The sequence below is a fragment of the Chiloscyllium plagiosum genome, chromosome 13 (assembly GCF_004010195.1).
Source record: "Chiloscyllium plagiosum isolate BGI_BamShark_2017 chromosome 13, ASM401019v2, whole genome shotgun sequence".
In the NCBI taxonomy this organism is placed as follows: Eukaryota; Metazoa; Chordata; class Chondrichthyes; order Orectolobiformes; family Hemiscylliidae; genus Chiloscyllium; species Chiloscyllium plagiosum.
In genome coordinates, this window is record NC_057722.1 from 34402406 (window position 1) to 34420619 (window position 18214).

An 18214-nucleotide genomic window follows, 5' to 3' on the forward strand; every position below is an offset into this window, starting at 1 on the left:
ATGTACTGTCAAAGAAGCCTCAGCCAATTATTGCATTAGACCATGCAGATGTGGGCAGGGTTTGAACACACATCACTCTGGGATATACTACTTAGACCATGACACTAAGATATACGAGCACGATTAGGCCATTCAGCTCATGAAATCTGCTCAAATCATTTGATCATGTCTGAAGTATTTCTCAACCCCATTCTCCTGCCTTCTCTCTGTAACCCTGCCAATAAAGAAATATTATTTTGCATGTTTCATGATGTGTGATATATGCATAGATTGTACGTACATTGAGATTTTAAAAAAATACAGTAATAGAAATAGTTACACTTTCGACTAACACACAAAAAAGTAAAATTATAGACTGAATGTCTATGAATCCAGTTACATTTTTATTTAGCAAGGTGAAACTAGGAGGAAGCTTCTGACATGTTTGTTTGCATATGATGCAAGGTTTTAGAAAAGGACAGTTTCAGAGAAAAACACATAAACATATCTGCTCTTTTAAAGACTTGTTGACTAGCTTTGGTATGCAGTACAATTAATTTTTCACTTTTGGATAGCAAAATCTATGTGATGCCTTGGATACTCCTCTAGATAATTAAGATACGAATATTGCAACCATTCCTATTGCTTTCCAAAAGAAAACAAAATTGTCATTTTGCACTGAAATTACACTTCAATTGTGGCTCCAGCAAAACTGTCAATGACAGGATTCTCTAGATATAAATCCTGCATATGCATTTTTTAGAAGCATTTAGAATGTTAATCTTTATTCGTCAATATTTGGGTATGTTCACTTTTGCAAAACATTGTGAATCATATAAATTCAGATCAAACATGTCAGTTCAAAAATGCATTTTTACAAACTGCTAAGCAGGTTAATCATCCTAAATGTCTTCTGATCCAATCTTACCCTCTTCCTCCTCTTCATGTACATCTCTTTCATCACCACCTTCAGCAGTATCTTCGTTATTAAAAACTGACTGCTTCCTGTGATGTTAAAAAGCCAGAGTAAGCAAAATTTACATTCACAGTGCACTATGAACAACTCAATCATGTTACTTCTAAGGAAAAAACAAAATGTATGACCAGAAAACATCTTGTAAATCAAAGGTGGAATTAACCTAATAATTGAAAAGGAATATTATATCAATTACAGGATGGCTTCTCATCAGTTAAATTGTATAATGTCTGTCATAGCTTTTGAAAATCCTGCATAGGAAACTTTGCTCTTTAGATACTACTAGTGCCTATAAAACACTAACGTAGCGTGAGCAATGAGCCTATATCCTTACAGAGAAAATCACACCAGATGGCCTTTTTGAGAGAGCATTAACAAAGCATGTAGAGCAAGAAGATCACAAGGTCAACAGCATGTAATGCTAATTGGATAGTACTGCTGTCACACTGGAGTTCAATGATCTGACTAAGCTCCTTCCTTTGTCTCATTCAGCAACAGCAGAAGCCACCCTGACTTTCATTCCAAAATGGTACTGGTCTCCTGTTATCTATTAAAGTGGGGCTGAAATAGAGAGGCACTAAATGTCCTAGACATCACTATCACAATCCCAGGAGAGATGGACCAACACTGGTGGCTCAGTGGTATACAGTCAGGGGGGAATTGCCCTCGGAATCCTCAACACATTGGCTACAATAGACGGTCAGAGGCTAGGAATGCTGCAGTCAGTAACTCATTTCCTGACTCCTCAAAGCCCGTCTCTACCTTTTACAAGGCACAAGTCAGGAGTGTGATGGAATATTCCCCATTTGTCTGGATTAGTGCAGCCCCAACAACATTCAAGAAGCCAGACACTATCCAGGACAAAGCAGCTTGCTTGATTGGCACCACATCGACATGCATCCACTCCCTCTACTACCTCAGTAGCAGCAGTGTGAACCATCTACAAGATGCACTGCAGAAATTCAGTGCACATCCTCACAGAGCACCTGCCAAATCCATCACTTCTACCTAGAATGACATGGACAGCAGATATATGGGAGCACCACCACCTGAAAGCTCCCTTCCAAGCCACTCACTATCCTGACTTGCAAATATACTGCTGTCCCTTCACTGTCACTGGGTCAAAATCCTTGAATTCCCTCTCTAAAGGCATTGTGGGTCAACCTACAGCATGTAGACTGCAGTGGTTCAAGAAGACAGCTCACCACCACCTTCTCAAGGGCAATTAGGGACAGACAATAAATGCTGGTCCAGCCAGTGAATATCCCACAAATGAATTTTAAAAACCTAAATGTTGCATTCTACGAGAATAAAGACATAAGAAAAATACATCAGCAAATAAAGGTTAACCTTAATTGTTCTTCTCGCAACAACTCTTCTTTCCGTTCTGCTTCTTGCTGGAGGCGTTCCTGTCGATCCATGTATTCCCTCAGTCTCTGTTCGTGCAGTGCATCTTGTCTTTCTTTCAGTTTGCGTGATTCTTCTGCCCGTAGCTCTGCTAAACGTTGCTGTTCCAACTGTTCCTCATAAGGGGATTTGTGCTTCATGGTTATCTATTCCAAAATAATAGTTAGTTAAAAAGGCATGTGAAAGCAATCCGATTCAGATTAATGAGCTTCCAAAAACGTGTTTTAAATGCACTTATGCTTGGCATTAGGTAAATCAACTGCCGCTAGATCAAAATTCTGGAATTCCCTCCCCAGTGACATTGGGGGTCAACCTACAGCATGTAGAACTGCAGTGGATCAAGAAAGCAGCTCACCACCACCTTCTTTTGGGACGGGAATAAATGCTGGCAAGTGGACTCTGATTGGTACCGGTGTTGCCCTGGAGAATGCACTAATTAATGATGATTGACAGTTAATTGCTAATTTTTTGTAAAAAATTAAACCAAGCAGGTGACTCTGGTAGGACAAAACCTTTCACTGAGAAATGAATCAATGAATGGCTGTCACCTATTTTGTTGAGTTGTAGCAGGCAAAATGCATGTGCATATTTGTTCTGATTGCAAAGAACAGTGTCTTGTGGCTGAATATATGTAGCTACAGTACACACAAGTGCTCCACACTGCATGTACTGGAAGAAATATCCTTATATGGTGATGAAAATGAACTTAGACCTGAAAGCATACCTCAGGACATTAAACTATACAGCATTCTTAACATATCTTTGTTAATTACAAATTGGTGTTACTCAATTAGAACTTTTCCTCTAACCTGTACATTGTAGCTCATTCTGAGCTGTAGTTAAGAATGTACATACCTGTGACAATTAAGCCTAATTTACAACCCTCTCAACTCCAACAGAGTGCTGTGGGCTCAAATTCCATTCTAAGGTTTAAGAAGATAGCCTCGACACACTCGTGCAGCACTAAGAGTTGTGCATAGCAAGGGGCAGCAAACGTTTGAGAAGACATCATAACAAGGCCCTTTCTGATCAGGAAATTTTACACATCCCAAGGTTCAATTTAAAAAGCAGTGTCCTCCTGTTATTACCTATTCCTCAATAAATAACAAAAACAGATTGATGTACAAATCATCCCATTGTTTGGTATGGTTTTCTATACGAAGTCCTGCTGTGCTTGCCTCCATAACGTCTGCAGCCCTTCAAAATGATTATTGTAAAATCCTAATGGCATAACATAAATCTTCTGCAATGGTATCTTTTAAACAGGATAGCCTGTAAAGCAAAAATATCTTGCCTGACATGCTGTTCATTTTTAAAAGGTAATGTTTTTGAAAGGACAGTCAGCAATCCACACAATGTATGCTACATAGAAAGAGCACTAATTTAGGGATGCATACAGCACAAAATTAAATAAACGTAGAAAGCAAATAAGGATAATACTTCCACTCATTTATCAGAACAGGACTGTGTTATAAAACAATTTGTTACTACTCTGCTGCCCTCCTCTGCCACTTACAAGCAAAGCAGAGATACAGAGTGATGATAAATTACTGAACTGCTTGGGCATTCAGAAATGTTTTATAAAACATTCTAATTAATACGATCTTTCAAGAAAATCATGGTGTGTCTATTTATTCCAGTTAAATGTACCATTGATGTACCTAAAAATTAAAAAGATGTTAAAGTGAATATAGAACCAAGTTGATGTACAGTCAAATTGGCTTTCTCCTGCTCCTCAGACCCTGCCTGACCTGTTGTGCTTTTCCAGCAGCACACTCTTCGATTCTGTTCTCCAGCATCTGCAGTCCTCACTTTCTCCTCTAATGCAATTGGGTTTGGTCAATCCAGAATAAAGAAACATGAAGTCATTTTTCAGTGTGACTGGTTAAACATTTTGTGATGGCACAGTGAAATCTATTAATTAATCTTTTTAAGTGTAACCCTGTTGTTCTTTTACTTTGTAAATCTACAATAGCGAGTAGACTGGGTTCTTTTTGGTTATATGTTTTATTGAGATCTGTCTCTTGGATGAAATTTTAAAAATGTAAAACATAAGTAGAGTTGTTCTTTTTAACAGCAGTAAGACTGTGCTATTTTGTAGGTCTGCAGTTTATTAAGGTGCAAAGATGGCCTTTGATAGAATGATGTGCTCTTCCTGTGGGGGATTATGTCTGAAATAAGTTGTTTGGTTGTGAATCCTATCAAATCGCATGGATCAGTTGGAGCAGTAGTTAGAGGTCATGAGGAATTTACAGGAGCTATGGGGTATCTTGGGTGATAGTTGTAGGAAGGGAGAGAAACCGGAGATACAGTCTGGTAGATGGGTTACCTCCAGGATAGATAGGAGAGGGAGCGAGGCAGGTAGTGGAGTGGTCTTTTGTGGTTATCCCTATTTCAAACAAGTCTGCTATTTTGTAAAATATAGGAGGTGATGGACTCTCAGGAGAATGTAGCATGAACTGCCAAGTTTCTGGTATCGAGACTGGGCCTAATGGGACAAGGAATACCTCACGTTCCAAGCGATCGATTGTGATAGAGGACTCTCTAGTCAGAAGCACAGACTGATGTTTCTGCAGCCAATAGCGAGGAATCAGAATAGTATGTTGCCTCGCTGGTGTTAGGATCAAGGATATCATACAGAGAGTGCAGAATATTCTGAGAAGGGGAGAGGGACCAGCAGGATGTTGTTGTACACATTGGAACTAATGACATAGGAAGGGAAAAAAATAAGATTCTGAAAGGAGAGTATAGGAAGTTAGGCAGGATTTTAAAAAGGAGGTCCTTGAGGGTAGTAGTATCTGGATTACTCCAATGCTACGAGCTTGTGAGGGTAGGGGAGGATAGAAGAATAGGAGGATAGAGCAGATGAATGTGTTCCTGAGGAGCTGGTGCGTGGAGAAGGGTTCACATTTTTGGATCATTGGAATCTCTTCTGGGGTAGAAATGACCTGCATAAGAAGGATGAATTGTACCTGGATTAGATTGTACCAGGATATACTGGCAGGGAGATTTACTAGAGCTGCTTGGGAGAATGTAAACGAGTAAGGTGAGGGGGTGGACCCAGGGATATAGTGAGGAAAGAGATCAGTCTGGTAAAGCCTGTCTACAAACAAGGGACCTATTATAATCTAATGGATGGCTGAGGTCAGAGTGACTATCCCTGACATCAAAAAAGCAGCTGACTGTGTGAGACATCGAGCAGTCCTAGCAAAACTGGAATCAATAAGAATCGGGGGGGAACCCCCTATACTTTGAGAGTTACACCTCACGAAATAGGAGATGGTCACAGTTGTTGCAAGCATTTCTTTATTTTCCATTCTATACCTAAGATTTTGTACCTCGGTACCTTTATATACTTTTCACTGTACTCTTGTATCACTGTAGTTGAGTACATGTCATAAAAAAGCCTAATTCTAAAATTCTAATGTTAAATTCCCAGAACATCACTACTAAAGTTCTGCAGGGTAGTGTCCCACACACAACCAACTTCATCAATGACCTCACTTCCATTACAAGAACAAAAGAGACAATGTTAACTGACAATTGCACAATGTTCACCATCATTTGCATTTCCTCAGACACTGAAACAATCTGGGTTCATATGCAGCAAGATCTGGACACTATTCAGGCTTGAACCAATCAACAGAAAGTATCAATTCTGCACTTCAAATGCCAGGCTATGATCAAACAAACGTGACTTTAACCACCTACCTTGGCGATCAGTGGTTTTACTATTCTGGGGTTACCACTGACTAGAAACCAAAGTGGACCAGCCATATATTGTGATTACAGGTCAAAGGATGGGAATTTTTCAGCAAGTAGCTCATCTATCTTACTCCCTCGTGTCTGTCTACCATCTGAAGGTAGAAGTCAGGAGTGTGATGGAATACTCTCCACTTACCCAGATGAATGCACCGCAAATAACAATCAAAAGGCTCAATGCCATCAGAATAAAGCAGTTCCCTTGACTGGTACTTCATCCGGTACCTTAAGAATTGATCACTCCATGATTGATGCATATTGACAGAATTGTGTACTATATACAACATGGACAATAAAAACTCCTGCAGCGACACCTTTGAAATCTGTGACTTGCAAGCAGGACAAGGGCAGCAGCTGCAAAGAACACCATCAATTGCAAATTTCCCTCCAAGTGATATAAGAAAGGGGAGCCTCAATATGAGCCTGGTTAGTCTTGGGCTTCGACTGTACTCACCCACCTGCTCCAAAAATTATTTTCTACAAGTTCTCCTTACTTGAGAAAGGATGTACTGGCACTAGAGGGGGTACAGAGGAGGTTCACTAGGTTGATTCCAGAGTTGAGGGGGCTGGCTTGTGAGGAGAGACCGAGTAGACAAGGATTATATGCACTGGAATTTAGAAGAATGAGGGGGGGATCTTATAGAAATATGTAAAATTATCAAGGGCATTGATAGGATAGAAGTAGGGAGGATGTTTCCACTGGCAGGTGAAACTAGGACAAGAGGACATAGCCTCAAAATTAGGGGGAGCAGGTTTAGGACTGAATTGAGAAGAAACTTCTTCACCTAAAGGGTTGTGAATCTATAGAATTTCCTGCCCAATGAAGTAGTTGAAGCTTCCTCCATAAATGATTTTAAAGCTAAGATAGATAATTATTTGAATAGTAAATGAATTAAGGGTTATGGTGAGAGGGTGGATAAGTGGACCTGAGGCTATGAAAAGATCAGCCATGACCTTATCAAATGGCAGAGCAGGATCGACAAGGGCCAGATGGCCTATCCCACTCCTATTTCTTATGTTCTTAAACAATTCAAATAATTTAACAAATATAATTGTTATAAAGTATAACAGTAAATGTCACAAAGGCTAGGCAGTGTAAATTGTATCATTTATAGATGTATTGTTCTCTTCCAGAAAGCCAGTTGGTGAAGGATAGAATTGAAGCCAATCTTTGCAGTTTTATAAGCAATTAGTTACAGAGTTATTATGTATTACCTCGGATGGACTGCCTCTGGCTGGGTCTTGTTCCTCTGTGTGGTAATTTTCATTGTCCTGATTTTGAATCAAATGATGTTCAGTTTCTTCTTCCTCACGATGTTGCCGATGGAGCTCTGTGTGGTCCACTGTCGGATCTTCTTTTCCTTCCTGTTCCCATTCATGATGGTGCTCCTGTGATTCATACTCTTGATTATGCAAATCTGAATGTGCTTGATGATCATTCCTTTGCCAGTTTTCATGCTGAGTATATTGTCTCTCTTCTACTTCTTCATTATCTCCTCTTATTTTAGTGTCATCATTCTTCATGAGATTACCATGTAGCTGCACACCTTTATTCTTAAACAGACAGAAACATGTAATTTTATTTAGTGCCTTGATTCCGCTCCCTTGGCCTATCCACAGTTCTTCATTCCTTTAAGACCTAAAAAAAGTCTATTAAATATTAAGATTGTACTTTTAAAAAGACATTTCGGATACAGTTGCTTCAATGATTGGTTTGTCCACAAATGGATGTTATTCCAAAAGGAATACAATCCTTTAAGCAGTCATCAGCTGCAAACACACTGGCACAACATATGGAGTTCACACCAGTCTATCACCCCCAATTTTTTTTTCTCTCAATGCCGAAAGGTTGTTTTTAGTGTTGTCTATTTTTTTTTACAACTTTTCATCAGGGAGGTGAGATTTGAAAACACAGATGGCCCAAAGACCATGAAACATCAGGTCATTATAACTATTAAGGGAAATTAGGGTTAAACAAGGATGTATTTACAATATTTACATGGAAAGAGGCCTATGGTTTACATTGGGTTGAAGAACTTATTATCTGTTCCATCATACTATGAGCCTTGCTTTCCCCTAAGTCACCCACTTTTCAGATAGGATCCATTCAACTGCTCCAGCTTCCCTCCCTCACCATTGCCACTTGGCTCTACAGGTCCTGGCACAACTGCTCAAACTCCCCTGCTCAGTGTCTTCCCTCACCATCGCCACCTGCTGCTGGAGGTACCACTTACAAGGATTATAAATTCATAGTTCAATTGTAGACCTTGCTATTTCACTCAAAAAAGAAATGTAATTCAATTTTGCTCTCTATTTCAGTCACACTTTGACATACCTCATTATGCTGGTTATCTTCACTTCTATATGCAATCTGGTCTCGTGCTCCCAGCTTGTTGTGATATTGCAAAGGCTCAGCAACACCTTGCTGAGATTTCTCTGCATTGGAAGGTGGCTTTTGTTCAGTTTGTCTTAGGCTGGGCATTTTGTTCAAGGTTTCTCTTAGTTGCTTATATTCTTCAACCTGAGCCTGTAATTTAAACCATAAAGTCATGTATGTCATGGGCAACAAATTCAAAACAAGTGTAAGGGTTATCTACAGAACATGGAGGAGAAAGTGAGGTCTGCAGATGCTGGAGATCAGACCTGAAAATGTGTTCATCAGGAAGAGCTTATGCCCGAAACGTTGATTCTCCTGTTCCTTGGATGCTGCCTGACCTGCTGTGCTTTACCAGCAAGACATTTTCAGCTCTTATCTACAGAACATGACATTACATCAAAGTATATTCATAGAATCATGTCCCAAAGGAGGTTATTGCACTCATAATGTTTATGCTGCCTCAACACATGTCAGTAATTTTGTAAAAGAAACACTCCTAGAAACATAGGCAGTGAATGTTGGCAGACTCTCTGACCACAGCATGAGAAGATTGAATGGAAGGGCACAGTACATCACAGCGATGGCCATACTATCCTTCACAAAGGGCACTAGATCGTGATCAGTAGCACAAACTTTGATATCCATGGCCTGGAGTAGCCAATGGGTATTGAAGTCAATGGTTATACATTCCTTTTGCCTCCACTGAGAATCTGTGGAACTGAGCATTGAGCAGCTGAGCCAACAGTCCTAAACAGAATTACTCCATGCAACTGAAGAAAAAGTCATAAAAAGCTGTATAACTGATTTTGTGGCTCTCCTTCCCACAAACACCTGTCTACCTTCTACCAATCACACAGTGGCTGTTTCTTTAAGGGTTTCTGACACTCCCAACTCATTTGGACAGCTGTCTACAGCATTTGTCATAATTACGGAAATGAAAATTGATCAATGAAAAAAGAGAGACATTTACTGGGGTCATGAGACAGGAGCTGTGTCGACCATATGATCTATGGGTATCTAAACAAAAAGCATTGCCTCTGGTGAAGCAGTCCCAACTTGAGATCAACTGTATTATCTGAAAGGAGAAAGTAAGGGCTGCAGATGCTGGAGATCAGAGTCGAGAGAGTGGTGCTGAAAAAGCACAGCCAGTCAGGCAACATCCGAAGAGCAGGAGAATCAACGTTTTGAACATAAGCCCTTCCTGACTGGCTGTGCTTTTGCAGCTCCACACTCTTGAACCTGTACTATCTGAAATGCTGCCCTCATGACTTGAGCAATTTCCCAGACTTCTATTACAGTATTTGTTTTATGTAATAAATTGAGTAGTTGCAGATTAAGCTGTTGGTCTATCACAAGTGGAATTTATTGAATCATTTCCATTCTGGCCAGGAGCAATGGTTTAATTATACACAGTACTAGCTGCCAGCCATATGCAGAGTTCAAAAAACAACCAACTACATCAATAGTTCAAAAGCAGGGGCAGAAGGCTTTAGAAAGAAATATTGAAACAAAATAGAAATAACCTCCTGATCTACACATAAAATATTAAATATATAGAAATCCCCTATATGAGAATACAAGAATCCTCTATATCAAATATGCCATGGCAAGGTGGCACTAATTCTTCAACATGCATGAATTTGGAGAAGCAACTGTAAACAAAAGAACATGCAACAGATCCAACAATTTAAAAAATGTTTTTAGATCAACACATGTAATTTCAGCAGTTTATACACAGGGAAGTAAATGTGAAGGTTTTTTTTGCAAAATGCCCTTGTCCAGAATGCCAAGAAAGCACACAGAGGTTAGACAGAATTCAACATTTCAGTTGCAAAGTTTAGAAATTCATTCTCAGGATGTGAGTATCTTTGGTTAGCACTTATTGCTCATCCATAACTTGCCCAGAGGCCAGTTAAGAGTCAATCATATTGCTGGGTTTCTGGAGTCACGTGTAGGACAGACCAGGTAAGAAAGGCAGTTTCCTTGCCTAAAGGACAGATTGTTGTTTCCCAAAATCGATGACTGTTTCATGATCAGCATTACACTTTATTCCAGATTGTTATTGAATTCAAATTTCAACATCCGTCATGAATCCAGGTGCCCAGAACATTAACTGTGTCTCTGGATTAATAGCCTAGTGACAGTATCACTTCAGATTTTTGTTCTGTCCAAAATTATAATTTTTCATTACCGTTCTCACCTGTGCAGCTGATAATGAGTTCTTGTGGTCTTCTAAAGTCACTTGTAGCTGGTCATGTTGCAACAATAAGTTTTTATGCAATTGCTAAGAAAAAAAAGAAAGAATATTACACTTTTGGTTACATTGACTAATAAGTAAAACATTGTCAAGTTATCAAGAATTCAACTTCCCCCCCAAGTCACTCGCCTTCCTGACTTGCCATTTATTGTTATTCCTTCATGTTCTGGTGTCAAGATCTTGGAACAGACTCCCCCAATATCCAAAGCATCTATCTACAGCAAATGGACTGTTATAGTTCAAGAATACAGCTCACCAGGGCCTTCTCAAGGCTAACTAGGAATGCACAATAAACACTGGTCCAGCCAATAGCACCCTCATCTGATTGGTTAATTTTAAAGTAGTACTAGTGGACATATAGCATGTGTTGTAAGTGGTGGCATGCCTTGCCCATTGCTTTTCAAATTAGCATCAGATGCTATCTCATTATATGAAGCAAATTTGCATGAGCTGTTCAGATACAAACATCACCCCACCAATCCCATTTCACACTCATCCCAGAATACTGATAGCAGGTCAGAAGGTGGGAGGGGCGGGGGCTTGCTGGGTCTGTATTGTCTGCACTTTTGTATGTAACGGTATTGTCTAATGTACAAATGTCATTGTCACTGTCTTGTCATATGTCGAACTGGGATTTGAGGTTTGTCCTCCTCTCCCTGTAAATTGGTTGAACGGTAGGGTTCAGGGCCTAGCTTTGCTGCTCCTCTCCCGTGTAAAATTGCTGTCTTTTGTGTACAGCTGTCAATGTTTTTTTGTAAACTGTTTTGTAATTTGTTTAATAAAATAAAAAAATAAAAAAAAATACTGATAGCAGGTCGGAAGGTGGGAGGGGCGGGGGCTTGCTGGGTCTGTATTGTCTGCACTTTTGTATGTAACGGTATTGTCTAATGTACAAATGTCATTGTCACTGTCTTGTCATACGTGGAACTGGGATTTGAGGTTTGTCCTCATCTCCCTGTAAAATGGTTGAATGGTAGGGTTTGGGGCCTAGCTTTGCTGCTCCTCTCCCTTGTAACATTGCTGTCTCTTATGTACAGCTGTAAATGTTTTTTGTAAACTGTTTGTTTGTAATTTGTAATAAAATATAAATACTGATAGCAGATAGTGGCAGGAATATTACAGTGCTCGCTATGCCTACATTCTCACTGAACCATTTTACCTTGTTCCCATCTGATACAGAAATGCAGAAAAATCACACCAAACTAACTGATAGAGGAAGAAAACTGACAGTTTAGTCACAAAGTAGATATACAATTGTTTTATGAGCTTGTGAACAAACAGACTTGGCCAAAATTGCTCAAATTCAATTCATGCACAATCCTTACAACCAATGCAGAGACATCTGTTTCATCACATTGGTCTAAGCTGCATTCAAACTCAAGTTTCAGAGATGATGGTGGTTTTTTCACTGGACAAACCAATCCCTTAAACTCCAAAAATTCTGTTTTTGTGGACATAGCACATTGCAGTCCTTCCTTAGCAATTATACACCAAGTGTAAATGACAACATACTCACCAAATCTAGTTTTTTACAAGACAAGACAATTCAAACATTGACAATGGCAATCCTCTGTATTAATCATCTAGAAGTTCACTTATTATGTTGTTGTCTACATCATGTCAAAAACAGTGAGTATCATACAAGTGAAGCTGATAAGTACAAACTTGACTTTACCCTCACGTCCTGGAGTTGAACATGGACATCCTGATGAGCTTTCCTCAACTTTTTGTTCTCTTCAAGTAGATTGTAAATATTCTCTGTGGACACAGATGCTTCAGGTAAGTTGCAGCTCCACTTTATTAAATTAACTTTGAAGATATGATAAAATTAAAATTTACTTCTGTTTTCTTAAGCAATGTGGACTAGAAATTGAGTTCATTTGCACTTTTTTCTGTGTGATATTAACAGACATGCATCCTCTAAGTCAATTGCATTGGGTGCTGTACAGATGAGGGAACTGGTATTAAGTTCGAATTATGCAAAGCAGGGCAATCATAAAGTCCTAACATCACTCATCGCACAATGTTGACTTGACAACAAGAAAGAGATGAATGAGCTGCTCCAGCCAACACACTCATTTAGTTTCCCCCAACTTACCCTACATAAAGTGATTAACCCTACTTTCAGATCAGTTGTTGATTAATTTTTTTGAGCTTTTACAGCGTGAGAACATTTTATGTTCTATCTTTTATTTTGCACTTGCCATAATTTCTTCCAAGTTGGAAAGGACACAGGGGGTGGTGTGTCAGATCATGCATTAGCAGCAACTCCCTTAAATGGAAACACAAGGTAGCATCCTGCTTGGAACACCAAAAAGCACAAGAATCTTTTGAGAAATTCAATAATCAAATGTATTAATTAATTCATGCCATTCATTTTTTAAAAAATCAATAAATCAATTCAGCACACACCTTTGATGCTTGTCTTCTGTGTGCTTTGCCTGCCCTAGTGCTCCTACAGAGTGAATTTCAATAGTTGGCTAAAAGACCGATGTCTCTCAATGAAGGTGACTGCAGATAACCTTGAAGATCTGAAGCAAAACTGGATCCAGATGCACTGGCTGTGGACTGCAACATGTCATGGAAGGAAGGAGTCAGAGCAAAGCAGCTATCAGGTAGGAGCAAGGACATTGGTGAGATTCAAGGAGTAAAAGGGCAAATGCCATCTCTACACAAGAGGACAACAAGTAAATGCACCATGCAGTCATTGCTAGGTATCTTTGCAACCCTATAATGTGTTCAAGAAATATTAATGCACTATGTGACTCTCTTTCCACACTGAAAACTACAGCCGTGACAGCAGTGGACTAAGCTTTCACAAGTTTGAAGTTCCACTTTTGTACTCAGATGTTGGATGACTGTTGATTGTGCTGTAATATCAATCAGTACATAGTTGAGTCCACAAATGTGATAATTGATTTTGACATAATTTCTGTCTGAAAAGGACAGACTGCAAGTTTTACACAAACACCTGTGAGTTGGCGCAAGACTTCTACATTCCTTGACTGTTATCACAAGCTTCAAGCAGGTCTACCAATGTGGTAAGTATTTATGCATGTACACCCATTTCTTCTATGGGCGATTCCATCCAAGTGCTCATCTGAGTTCTCTCCAGCAGAACATTTGCGATCTTGGCCTCTATCCTTGTCCCTAGTCCTAGCCGCAGCCCCTTTATACCCAGTGACTCATCACATGCAGATTCTACCTCTGATCTATCCTCTAAATTACATACTGAGCTGGTGGGAGACAGCACGAAAATGAATGACGATGCATCTTCGCTATCACTGGATTCTTGCTGTTTATTCACTGCCTAAGCATGTTGGATGTTTTAGGTTTCTGAAAGAAAAAGTCGCTAAAGATAAGGTCATAGTGCAGGCAATGAGAAAAAGTAAGAGATGCATATACCATCTACAGCTTGTAGATATGATGGAAGTGCATCTGAGAAGGAAGATTAAGGTAATTGCCATCTTCACTGCCTCAGCATTGGGCGCCTTAATAATGGCCAATACTGTCTCCTTGCTTAGGGGTAAGATGATGCAAATGTAGTTCTCCCTCTGCTGCTGGCTCTGGAGGTGTGCCTCCTTATCCCACAAGACAGAAATGTATAGCAGTGACTGTTGTACGATCTTCTTGCTTATGTGACCATGATGGCTGAATAGCTGAATAGATGGCAGTTTGTGTACGTTGTGAGACAAGGGTGTGAGGCTTACAATGGTGTTAACTGTGTGAGGGTGTAGTGAAGAATATGAATATTAGGCAAATGCCCCAAGTAAAAGAGATAATTGGTAGGTGAGTGATGGCCTTCTAATGAGCTGACTAGCATTTCAGTTGGTGGAATGTGATATTTGAAGATCTAATCAATGATCCTGACTACTCATTTGAGCTTGATAAACGGAGAATAATCACGTGTCACAACCTTTTTAAGAACTATCCATTTCAGCTCTCTTGATATTTTAAAATTTTGTTCTCCAGGTCAAATATTTAAGGATGCCAAATGATCCAAGTAAGGAGTGAGGTAGTTCAAAATACTTAATACCTTTGGGATTAGCAGTATCATCTAATGTGTTTCTTAATCTGATAATTTAACAAGTGACACTATTTGAAAACTGCTCAAGTATAAAATTCAGTAATATACATAAAATATAGAAGAACAGTGACTTGAATCTTGGAAGTTCAATTTTGCATTGGCATTTGCAAATCAATGATGTGAGTTCCAAATGACCTCGTACGTAATACTGTGATTGAGGCAATACAAGTTATATAAACAACATACCTAACATGACAACTATTAAAATCTCAATCTCTTGAAGATAGTTTATCAGTAAACTAATAGTGTGCAAAAGAGCTAAGGAGAGATTTACAAGGCCACTGAAAACAGTAAAATTTGCACCAAGTTGGTTACCCATATAAGCTATTTGCAAACTTTTAAAGGAATACAATTAAATGAAAAATCTGAGAAATCTGGACATCAGAAACAATAACAGAAAATTTTAGGAAGGCCTATTAGTCGTGTCAGCATCTGCAAAAACGGCAGGCCAGACTAACATTGAAGACAGTGTCATTCTTTAGATTTGAAGACAAAATGATGAATGAGCATTTTAATGGAGTCAGAAAGAAATGGGCTGGAGAAAGTGAAAGAAGGAAAGCATGAGCAAACAACACAGTTTCATTACACATTTGAATTTGTTTTCAATGAAATCTGCATTCAAAATGCAAGAAATGAGAATTAAAACAATTCTCTAATAGTACCAAAGGTAAATTATCACTGTCACTGCGTGGGTGGAAATCAAGTGGAGCAGAGCATTTGGCCATTACTGGAATGGAAACTGATATCTTCCAGAATGGACCAAACAATTCTTTTCCACCAGCTGGTTGCTCCAACTGTGAGGCAAAATGCCTTCTCACTGTAATTGAATTCTCATATTACCTTTCAGTTTAGAAATCTCCTGCTCCTTAGTTTGTTGAAGGCTGAGGTATCGCCGGTTGTGCTCACTCATTGCTCTATTGTGGTCCTCTCCAAGTCTTAGATGTTCCTCATGTAGGTCACTATATTGTTTTCGCAGATCTTCGTGTTGATTCTGTACAGAGAAAGCAGAGGCTTAGTTGGGAAAGGCAAGTACAAAGACTCTGGAAAATTTATAAGGTTTCTGTCAGTGTCCAGTCACTGAAAAATGGTATCAGTTTGGTTGCACTGAGTCTCTACTATTTCTCAAATTTTCTGAATTCCTAGCAAAAGGCAAAACCTCTGCAATTTGCTTATAAGGCAAGGTCACTATGTGAATGGTTACCATTTTATTTGCTCAGTCACCACATGTCATAGTAATGAAGGTGTGTACACCAAATGAAATAAGTAATATTCATAACGTACCAGAAGAGAGATCTGTAAGAATCTAGTGACTCATGTCTGACTAAATTAATAAGCTTGAAGAGTATTTTATTAAGAAACATAAAAGTAGGCCATTTTCTGTCTTTTCCTCTACCTTATATTATCACATAAATGACAGTAAACTCACAAATCCGACACATACACAGTAACATAAAATGATATAACTCCACAGAAGCCAGTATCCCATCACTAAATCACTCTTTATTTACACATGGAAAGTCTTTGGCACTGATCCAGCTCCCTCAGAGCCAGCTCTCAGAGGGAGCAGAACCCCTGACACTCCTGTTTATATCTGCCAGCCAGGGCTCCCTCATTAGACCAGTTAACAGCCCCAGTCAGGGAACTCATATTCCATGAGGACCACCTGGCTGACCTTGTTACAATCACTACATACAACAACCAATCTGTTGATAAACAACTGGTGCGTGAAGTTCAAGTTGCTATCCTCCTATATCAATATAGTCTCATTATCATGTTACTGGTGAACAATCCATGTCAAGAGGCAGACCTCTTAGTTACCATGAGAAACCACAACTGCAACTGGACCAGTTGCATATCTATGCTTGACAAAATTATTTTACTTATTATTCAACTGAGTTTGTTTCTTTTCCAACTGATGTCATTCAAGAGTATGTTTCTGCTCTGTGTGCATCATCATTACTACTTTTGTGACCATGTCAAGTCTGCTTAGGTGTTTTAAATTTACAAACTCCAAAGCTAATTTTCATCTCAGAGTTTCTTATCTACAGAAATGCAATAAATAGTGACTGTAAAGCTGCATTTATCTTATTAAAGCAATTTATTCTGTAAAGGCATGCTTAGACACATGCTGTATCTAATTTACAGTTTAATCCATATTTTTGGCTTATTTCCAGTTGTCCAAATGTAGTCATTCTCCTATAATTACTCCAAAGCTTTACTATAAGTCAGGCAAGCACCCCTAAAGGAAATTTTCACACAGGGAGCAAGAGGGAGGTGGCTATGAATTTGGACGCCAGACACAATCCCCACAGCTGGCAGAATACTCAAGATGCACTTGGACTTGCCTAGGCCACAGCAATGTGGGACCTTCCAATCCTGGCAAATTAAACTCCAATGGTACACCTCAATAGGATGATAAATCAGGCAGCCAACCTGATTTCACTCACTTAACATCCCAACTCAAATTGAAAGCTCAAAATGTTCAAATTGCTTTTCAGATTTTGATATGGTTTGCTGAAACTTCTCTGAGTGAAAATAGATAGTACAGAGATGTTAATGAAATTACAGCTGGTAGCTAAATTAATTGCATAAATTGCTTTCCCCTTTTCCTGTTATTTATTAATTTGATCAATGGTAACCTGGGTGTTTATTTTGGTGTGGCTTTTGACTAATAACCTGGGTCTTGTACATATTATGTGCCAGAGATTTGAGAAGGGCTGTGTGAGTCTTCTTTTGGGCATTTTAGCTGATCCACTCTGGGTGCAGTCGAAGTACCTGCTGATTCTATAATTAGTATTGAGCTACAACAACTACTGCCAACTCCCATTCTCAAAGACAAAAAAACAGTCGATGCTGGATTCCAAGATTGGGGTGGCACAGTGGCTCATTGGTCAGTACTGCTGCCTCACAGCGCCAGGGACCAGGTTCGATTCCATCCTCGGGCACCTGTCTGTGTGGAGTTTTCACATTCTCCCCTTGCCTGTGTGGGTTTCCTATGGGCGCTCCAGTTTCCTCCCACAGTCCAAAGATTTGTAGGTTAGGTGAATTGACTATGCTAAATTGCCATTGGTGCTCAGGGATATGTAGGTTAAGTGCTTTAGTCAGGGATAAATGTAGGATAATAGGGAGGTGAATGGGTCTGGGTGGGTTATTCTTCAGAGGTGTCGGTGTGGACTTATTGGGCTGAAGGGCATGTAAGAAGTTTATGATACAAGCAGGAGGCTGGAAGAACTCAGCAAGCCAAGTAGCACCAGGAGGTGGACAAATCAACAATTCGGGTGTGACCTTTCTTCAGGACTGGGGGTGGGTGTGGGGGGAGCTGCACATAAAGGGGGTGGAGGGGCAGGGTGGTGAAGTAGAGATAGGTGA

The 18214-nt window shown here is 39.5% G+C and overlaps 1 protein-coding gene across 2 annotated transcripts in view; it reads right to left on the reverse strand.

Annotated features, from left to right (window-relative positions):
• golim4a (golgi integral membrane protein 4a) overlaps positions 1-18214 on the reverse strand; it is a 108766-nt gene that overhangs the window by 25984 nt on the left and 64568 nt on the right. For both annotated transcript variants that reach the window (XM_043702168.1, XM_043702169.1), the window contains 7 exons: positions 15686-15836; positions 12434-12516; positions 10702-10785; positions 8460-8651; positions 7340-7678; positions 2306-2508; positions 908-984 (listed from right to left, as the gene is read on the reverse strand). In XM_043702168.1, the coding sequence (XP_043558103.1) occupies positions 908-984; positions 2306-2508; positions 7340-7678; positions 8460-8651; positions 10702-10785; positions 12434-12516; positions 15686-15836 (1129 nt within the window). The remainder of the gene's footprint in view (positions 1-907; positions 985-2305; positions 2509-7339; positions 7679-8459; positions 8652-10701; positions 10786-12433; positions 12517-15685; positions 15837-18214) is intronic.